We start from the raw sequence: 9112 nt of genomic DNA, 5'->3' as shown, positions 1-9112 counted from the left end.
TTTATCTAGTTTGCTTATTTACTTAGCAAGTCATTATTCTTTATTTTCCTTCACAATATTGCCAATAATTCTACTAATATAAAATTACGTATAATTATTTATTGAATAATAAGAATAATTAACATCTCAAAGTTTGAATTTTGTTTCATAACTGTACTATGATGTCTGGAATTTTGAAAAAATGATGCACATAATAATTTCCATCAATTTAACTCTTTCTCTCGTGAATGTGCTACTACATCGTCTTTTAAAATAAGAACTTTTGAAATAATAAATGTTTTAATGCATTAGTGGTAAAGTAAAAAAAAATGATTGCATATAAATGTAGAATGAGGAAATTTTTTCCTAAATTTGAAAGTTTCTATATTTTTAGAGACGAACTAAAATGAAAATAATTTTTATTTATAAAGAAATGGGATAGTAAATACATTCTAACAGGCACACGTGTCAATGGTTCTTCATCATATATTTGAGGATATGGGTTTTTTGCTTAGGAAGCTTAACGGTCGCCTCTAGCTTCATCGTCTTCGCATTCACAATCTGTAACTCGGATTTCCAATTCTTTTCATTGTGCACGAAGGCTAGAATGTAGGTGTCTCCCTCCCGGGCCAGGCCGTCAAAGAAGAAGTCGTTTGAGGTGACGTTTGAGGCCGGTTTGCACGGGAAGCCGTTCATGGAGACCGGGGCTTGGAGACCGGCAATGCAGAAGTCCTGCAAAGGATCAGGATCTGAGGAGAGAGAGGGGAGTGGTGATGAGAGGAGGAGTGTGGAGAAGAGTAGGGTTAGGGTCGATTTGCGAGTGAGTGTGGATGCCATGGTTGAGGTGGTGTTTTTTTTGTATTTGTGGAGAGTTTGATTGGTTTATATAGGCCAACTAAAGTCATTAAAGTCAATAATGGGAAAGTTGAACCATTATAATCATTAATTGGGTGTTGAATAATCTTGATAATTGGGATTGGTGAATTTGCATGGTGCATGTAAAGAGTTATATGTTTGTTCTAGTTTACATGTACTTGTAGGCTAGCAGCCGATATACATATTTAAAATTGAAATATGTTTACCAAGGGAAAGCACCACATCACCTAGTACATATGTAAGGGTATTTTTTCATGTAGTTAGTGATGATTTAAAGGTCGAAACTATGGCTGTTGAAATGGAACACAGGCTGGTTAGATCGTCGACCGAGATTCTGCGTCCTGCACTCCTTAGCAACACTCGTTTGAAGAGTCGAAGGCCCGCAAACAACCACACCTATGTCAACGCACCCCCATCGATCTCTCATTGCTCCAAATATTCCAGGAAAGTCGGGTCTCTGACCATAACGAATCGTGCTCAGGTATTGTTGCTCCTTCGACGAAGCCTTGTGCAGCGCCTCTCTCTTCGTCTTTGTTTTATTGTTGGACACATTTTGAACGCTGCGAGTTTTCATCTCCCAAAAATGCCAGAAAATGATAACCACGCCACCGAAAACAAGGACGCTTACGGTCATGCAGAGGAGCAACAGAAGGCCTTTATACCAAAAATACTCCACATTGTAAGGATTGACGTAGAAGGTGTTCACCAATGCCACCGTCGCTGCTAGACCAACTGTCGACACCAACACGTACATCCCCGACCATAAAATGTTACCGGTTCCTACCAGCACCGACATTCCACACCCCTTGGACTCGGACGCAGGGAAGGTGTCAGGACTAATTGCCTCTATTGATGGTGGGCTACCCTCTTCCTGCAATCAAAAATACAATTATCAAGATACTCATTTTGCAATACACAATCACGCTTGAAAACACCTACGAGTGAAGGCTGCGACTGGCGAGTGACATAAGTCTGGATTTCAAGATTTAAGGAGAGGTTGAAGTTGTCCATGCCCACAACTGTTTGCAGGAGAGGAAGCTCATCCGTCTGCTTGACGGCCCAAACGATGAGCACGTTTGTGGGTAGGCAAGGCTTGCCGTCATTCATCCGTTGCAGAATATCACTCAGCATGGCCAAGAAAGGCGATATCCCAATGCCGCCTGCGACAAGTATCAGATTCTCATATTTCAGATGGTACGCGGATTCATGGCCGTAAGGCCCCTCCACAGACACCTTCAGCTTGGAATCTTTCTCGGAGATGCGTTGTTCCAATTTCTGAGTCCAGTCTCCCAAAACCTTTATCAGCACCGCAAGATGATGATCACCGTCGAGAGGGCTCGACGACACGCTGAAGGGATGCCACTGAAGCCAAGAGAGCTCCCGGACTTGGAGAAATATCCAACCAAGCGCATTGTAGTGCAAATCTGCGCATGCATATATAATTAAACATCTTGTATGCGGAGACACTAATTTCAGAACTCTTCTTAAAGTCAGAACACAGAACCATATCAATTTGCAAATACATCACAAAACATATCAGTTCCTCACTGAATATTACTCCCTCCGTTCCTTCATAGTTGAGTCATTTTTCCATTTCGGGAAGTTCCCTCGTAGTTGAGTCATTTCCATATTTAGTAACTTTTTCATCTCTTACTTTACTCTCTTTTACTTTATTCTCTTTACTTTATTCACTTTTTTACTTTATTCTCTCTACCTTTTTCTCTTTCTTACTTTTTTATCTATTTATTTAACACACTCAACATTCATTTATTAAACTCCGTGCCGAAAAGTTCCGCCTCAACTATGAGGGAACGGAGGGAGTAGTTCATTTATTAATGAATATCAGTTTCTGACTCAATACCAGTAACTGATATGTTTTGTGATGCCAACTGACATTACTGTATCAGCAAAAGCAGACAGTGTAAGAACATACTTGGTGGTTTGGAGAGGACTAGTTCGAGAGTGCCGCAAGGGAAGGATCGGGCAGAGAGGACGTCAACAGTCCTCCGGGACTGGCAGAAACGGAGGAAACGGTCAAGCATGAAGAGGAATATCGAGGCTGCGGCATAGCATAAGCTGAGGCTGCCGATGTGTAAGACCATGAAGACGACAAAGACGACGTATAATTGGTGGGTGTAGAAGAAGAGCTCGAAGTTGACTCTCCTAACACCAGGAAGAGATGTGACCCACATGAGCAAACCAGCTGCAAGGCTGATCACACCGGGAAGATTCGCCACGTCATTGTTTTTCCATTCCATTAGCTGCATCATCAAATATTTGGGTTACAACTACAACAATATAAGTACTACTCCACTTTTTAGTGAATAGAAGGAACTTACTTGATCGAGAAGGCGGCCTTCGATGGTCCATGCGATGGCGTAGAAAAGGCCGTGGAGAGTGAAGAGGAGCATGGTTAGATGGCCGAGCCAGACGTGATATCGGGCAGCATGCTCGAAGGGGATGTCGATGAGGCGGAGAAGAAGGGAGCCTCGAGCAACCGGGAGAAACAGAAGGGCGACGCAGAATAATCCGATCACACCCAACCTTAGGCCTATTAGTTCTAACATGAATATCCTACAAAACCAGATCACATGATGCTTCACTATTTTGCATTCACAGCTTCCTTTGCAAAAATGCAAGTTTAATTATGTGTTCACCTAATACATTTTGTATGAAATGTTAAGTTGTATCTCCATGTACCTAGTTAAAGGGTATGTAAGTCTCTCTAGTGAATAATACTCCATTTGTCCTATAATAAGAGTCACATTTTGTCATTTCGGTTCGTCCCACAATAAAACGTGAGTGAAGTGATTCAGTGGAACGTGTGAGCTACTTATTTTTTACGGAAAAAATTGAAATGTGACTCTAATCGTAGGACAAACCGAAATGACAAAATGTGACTCTTATTGTGGTACAGAGGGAGTATTAGGTAGTGAAATGTGAGACCTCTTTACCATTTATAGTAATTATGAACCGGGACTTATATTCGTGGACGAACCAAAATGTAGAAACAGGACTCCTATTCGCGGACAGATGAAATATTTTTTATTTTTTATATTTTACTAATTTCGCATTAAACTTCCAAATTCTCAAATTTAATGAAATAGAGGAAATATCTAAAACTAAGGAATTAATTAACAAATATGGTGTATTTATGAAGCAGCAGGGAAAAACAATAATTATTTTGAAAATCGAGTCGAACAGACCAGTTCAACCGTGAACCGTCTCAATGTTGATCTGATTCGAATATATAAACCGCTCACCATTTGGACTTATGAACCCAAAAATTGGCTAGTTCAGTGGTGAAATGGCTTAGCGCGCAGTTGAATCAACTTTTGAATTTTTTAGTGCCTTTTTAGTTTTTTAAATAACAAAGACAGATTTGAGTTGGAGTAATATTGAAGTTGGAAATGAAAATGAAATATTTTAGTAGTGCATATCATACTTTATGTTTATAATTTTCAATTTATTGTTATGTTTAAAGTATTTTGATAAATATTTTGTTTATTATTTGGAATTTAAACTATTTTGTAATCATATAAATATGTTGACATTTCATATTTTATCTGATTCATTAGTATTGAGTTAGTATTTATTTTTGGAATGTTTTATTAAAATTAAGTAGGTCTGCTTATTCGGTCGGTTCCTGTTTTTACCGGACCAGTTGACCAGTTAACGGTTTAATTTTTCATAAATCCTAGAATCAGAATTGGAACTGGTCGGTTAAGCACCAGTTGCTTCCAATTCCGAACCGGAACCGATGCATAATTTTAATCCGAATTTATTTATAATTTTAAAAATTTCAATACTAAAAAAATAATAAACCAATATCTAGAAATATAACAAAATAATACCTAAAAATTCAAATTAATACAAAAAAAATACAAACCAACAATGCAATAATATTCATGCATGGGTCAAAATGATGCAAGTGAGTAGGTTGGACTAGTTTACGTTGTCAATTATTATATATAAAAAATAGGTGTTCTAAAATTTAGCAATTTTTTTAAAAAATGAGTTTTAAAATTGAATTCTATTTTCTCTTTTTTTTTTTGGCTAAACAAATATTTGATGGAATTTCCAATACTAATTGATCTTGTTGTGACTTATTAGTTTATAATAGAACATTTAATTAATTATTCACAAACATGTTGAAATCGTAAATGAGTTATTAAGTTAAATTTCTATCATATAAAATGATATTGTATTTGTATAATTTCTTTTGGAAATTAATACTGTAACAAACTTAGGATGCTCTACTCGTAGTAATTAGTTCATCAAAAATTGATTGGGGAAATAATTGTAGATTCAAAGTACCACGGTTTAAACATTTTATATATTTTAGAAAACAAAGCTCACAAATTTAACACTGTTTAAATCAAAACAGCATTCAATGTTTCAAATTATTTTACTTCAATTCAATTAAGTTAGATTTAATATTATATTAAATTACAATAAAAAAATAATATTGAATTATAATCCGGTTCCCGATTAGAAACTGGTAGGTTCCGATTAGAACCAGAACCTGTTTTATTTTAAAACTTAGAACCGGTTAACTGAGAACCGAAGAACTGTTTAAGCACCCCTACCATTGAGTCATTTCTATTTTTGATACAAATGCGATATATTTAATCTCTTACTTATTGGGGCGGGGCGAAGGTGTGATTTGAAAGTGAAATTGATCCATCCCGTAGGGACACAATCAATTGCAAGACGAAAATTGCGCATCAAAATTCGAAGATAGGTTACCTCTCTTCATGAGTAGGCATATGTTTAAAGGCCAGCACCTCAAAATTCTTCACCATTTCTGCATAAAACGACCACACTATGTAGGTCGTAAACACCGCGATTCCGATCACCTCCGCCGCCGACACCACTCCAAACGGCCCATCCACCAGAATCGGCATCGTCCACAGCCTCAGCCTTGCCTGCTTTCCACTACTCTTCTTCCTGCATAATTAAACCCTTCAATTCTTTTCCAATTCACACACTTAGCTCAATTAATCCTTCCAATATAAATTTACATACCCGTGATCATTCTCGTCTTCTTCGTCTCGTAAATAGATGTACGCGCTAGCAAGAAACGCAATGAGCAAGCACTGTAAATTAGGAATACACCTCCTACATAAAAAAAATTTAAAAAATCGCATAATCAGATTGATATGGTAGATAACTATCTATCTTGAAATTTTTAATTTTTTTTAATTATATTTTGTTTATTTATCTTTCCAACTGAACTGTCACGTGCAAACACAGTACCTGACACTCCGAACATAGGGGTGTTCATAGCTTGAATCAATTTGAGATAAGCTCGATGGACAGCATCGGATGGATAGAGAAATATGAGAGAAGCCCATGCAATGAAAATCACCCACATTAAAACTTTCAAGATCCATTTTGTTGATGAAACAAGAAAATTGGATGTGGCCTTCAAATTCTCATTTCTTGAGAGAAGAGGCTGTGTGCTTGATTTCTCCTCCATTTTTGGCTAACAAAATCTCAAGGAAATGCCAAAAGGGCTTTTCTAGGATATGGAATTTCGTCTACCACTAGCTTCCATCTATATATAGAAAGAATTCTGTATTACTATTATTTTCAGAAAATGGTTACAATTTTCGAAATTAAAGTAAAAACCAAAATACAATTTGGTATGTAGTAATGGCGGGATAACGAACAACATCAAGCCATATTCATCATGTGTATTTGTGAAAAGACAGAAATAAAATTGAACCACATAAACTTATAAATGATTTTATTTACTACCTCCGTTCACCAAAATTTGTCCCACTTTGACCCGACACGTGTTTTAAGAAATGTAATGGAAAGTAAGTTGAAAAAGTTAGTAGATTGCGGGTCCTACTTTTATATATTAGTTTTATAATAAAATGTGAGTAGGAATGAGTTAGTGGAATATTTGTCTACTACCAAAAATGATAAAAGTGAAATGGGATAAATTTTGGGGGACAGACGGAAATGGAAAAATGAGACAAATTTTAGTGGACGGAGGTAGTATATTATTTTAACGTTTATCGAGCACTACCGCATGAATTTTTAAGGGAATATATGGAGGGCAATTATTCCTTGATTTTATTTAAACATAGATATATGACGCCAATAAAATAAAGGAGAAAAAAAAAGTAAAAAGAACCTACTATATTATTGTACCTCAATAATTAATTAAATGAATAATGATGTGAAGAACTTTTATTCATAAGATGGCAAGAGAGCGAGAGTGTCGGCCATGTCAAATGTCACAGAATGACAATACTCAACAAGGTGAACCCCACTACCTATATTTATATTACATGCCACCTTCGTCCCCCAAAATTTGCTACATTTTGACTCGATACGGATTTTAAGAAATGTAATAGAAAATGAGTTGAAAAAGTTGGTGGGATGTGGGGTCCTACTTTTAAAGTATTAGTTTTATAATAAAATGTGAATAAGAATGAGTTAGTGGAATATGGGTCCACTACCAAAAATGGTAAAAGTGAAGTGTATCAAATTTTTAGGTACGGACCGAAATAGTAAACTGTATCAAATTTTCAGGGACGGAGGTAGCAGTATTTTAATTTGAATTTCTTATAATTATATTATTTTTTATAAAAAAAAGTCTCTTGTTAATAAATACTCTCTTCACTATTTCTTTTTTAATTCGTCCCACAAAAATATGTTCTTTCTAATTTTGAAAATTATTTTCTCTTAATATGGTGAGACTCATTTTCAGTAACAATACTTTATTTACCTTTTCTTTCTGTCAATAACGGACCAGAAATAGAATTCGTGGGGCCGAATAAAAGAATATATAATATATAGTATATAATATTTAAATTATTATTATCATTACAAAATATATAGTATTTTTTTAAATAATTATTATAATAAATATGTATGTAGAAATAATGAACACATCATACAACTTCGCAGTATAATTTAATTATTTAGTGTGTGCTAAACTTTTTAATATTTCAATTTATATTTAATTTCTGATATGTTGTGCGTATTATTTAATTTATTTGTTATTTTACAAATATTATTATTGTTTTTAACTACAACTAAAAACAAAAAGAACTGTTAACTACACACTAACTAAAGTTTTTTAAATATTTTACACGAGATCTACAAATCAACTACACATAAATTAAATTAGCATATACTCCACTAAATATAGTACACCTTGTTATAACATAAATTAAATTAATAAATAAAATCCATTGCTGCAAAACAGCGGCTCCCTATCTTCATCTACAATTCCCTTTCCCTAATTCTGCAACTATTTCTCATCAAGCTTTCTCTTGGATTTAACTTTCCCAAGTTTATTCTTCTTTTTCATTTCCACAATAATACTTTCTCTGTATTTCTCTCATCTCCTTTCTATTTTCTTTAATTTTCACCGGTTACTCTCTTCCTTATTTTTCTTCATTAATGGAGATGAAGCTACTTTTCATGGGGTCGGGAGACGGAGTTGCCCTTAGTTGGTGGCCGATTCTTAGCTTCACGGTGACATTCATGGACTTGTGGTGGGGTTGGCCGACCCCGGGCGACCCCACCTGAGTCCGTCGTTGCTTTCTGTCTCTCTCTTACATTATCAATTATTCATTAAAACTCATGCCCAACTCAGTGTATATTCTTGAGGAACGGAGGAAGTACAATTTATTTATGAACATAAGTGTATAAAGATTTCCTCTATCTCTAATGTATGACAGTAACACTATAATAAAAAGAATGGCCAAGGACATTTTTTAATACTAATAAGGACGCTAATTTGTGTGTCTAATTATATCAACAAAGCTTCATAAAATGTCTTTATTGTTGGTGTCCAAACTAAAATTAGGAGACACAAATAGAAACATACTAGAAAATAAAAGATTAAGATAATTTGCACTCAACTTAGACCCGCTTCCTTTTGCGTCCAAAATTATGACAATTTTTAAAAAATTTAAGCGCTAGTAATTGTGTCTCGATTTTTGTGTCCTTAATTTTATTTTTTTTAATTATTTTTTTTGGTAGCGTAAGAATATGGATTAAATTAAAAACATGTGTATACATATTACTTTATTCAAAAACAAGATTGGATTAAATGTTTCGAAGCATGTGGGATGGGTATGTGGGGCGTGGAAAATTGTTTTCATAGGTGTATTAGAATTTTGAATGTTTCGAAGTATATATATTTGTTAATCAGAAGTAATGGAGTTTTTCCACGATGCTTTATTTAATTTTAGATGTTCCTAGTGATAATGCAGATATCAATATGAAA

At 35.0% G+C, this 9112-nt stretch overlaps 1 protein-coding gene across 3 annotated transcripts; it reads right to left on the bottom strand.

The window, feature by feature from the left end:
- Positions 1 to 1037: 1037 nt before the first annotated feature.
- Positions 1038 to 6353, bottom strand: LOC125199113 (ferric reduction oxidase 7, chloroplastic-like). Of its 3 annotated transcripts, none has more exons than XM_089063001.1 (7): positions 6089 to 6353; positions 5884 to 5954; positions 5605 to 5805; positions 3195 to 3429; positions 2789 to 3116; positions 1795 to 2279; positions 1038 to 1726 (listed from the first exon to the last, which is right to left on the bottom strand). In XM_089063001.1, the coding sequence occupies exons 1-7, from the start codon at positions 6335 to 6337 to the stop codon at positions 1127 to 1129; spliced, it is 2169 nt and encodes a 722-aa protein (XP_088919127.1). In that variant the 5' UTR covers positions 6338 to 6353; the 3' UTR covers positions 1038 to 1126. The 3 variants fall into 3 exon arrangements, with proteins under 3 accessions (XP_088919127.1, XP_088919121.1, XP_088919125.1); XM_089062995.1 differs by having other exon boundaries at positions 5884 to 5976; positions 6115 to 6351; XM_089062999.1 differs by having other exon boundaries at positions 5884 to 5928; positions 6115 to 6351.
- Positions 6354 to 9112: the final 2759 nt, after the last annotated feature.

This window comes from Salvia hispanica, chromosome 1 (assembly GCF_029641045.1).
Source record: "Salvia hispanica isolate PSC_SH4W2 chromosome 1, Shi_PSC_v1, whole genome shotgun sequence".
Lineage (NCBI taxonomy): Eukaryota > Viridiplantae > Streptophyta > Magnoliopsida > Lamiales > Lamiaceae > Salvia > Salvia hispanica.
The sequence above is the reverse complement of the archived record's forward strand: the minus strand, read 5'-3'. Positions and strand labels throughout refer to the sequence as shown.

Bases quoted from the DNA above. Each gene is read 5' to 3' on its own strand.
- LOC125199113 (XM_089063001.1), bottom strand. From the start codon at position 6,337: ATGGAGGAGAAATCAAGCACACAGCCTCTTCTCTCAAGAAATGAGAAT. The intron at 5,955-6,088 runs GTTGGAAAGATA...CCTAATTTACAG, and splicing joins TGTTTGCACGTGACAGTTCA to TGCTTGCTCATTGCGTTTCT. The intron at 1,727-1,794 runs GTAGGTGTTTTC...TTTTGATTGCAG, and splicing joins GCCAGTCGCAGCCTTCACTC to GAAGAGGGTAGCCCACCATC.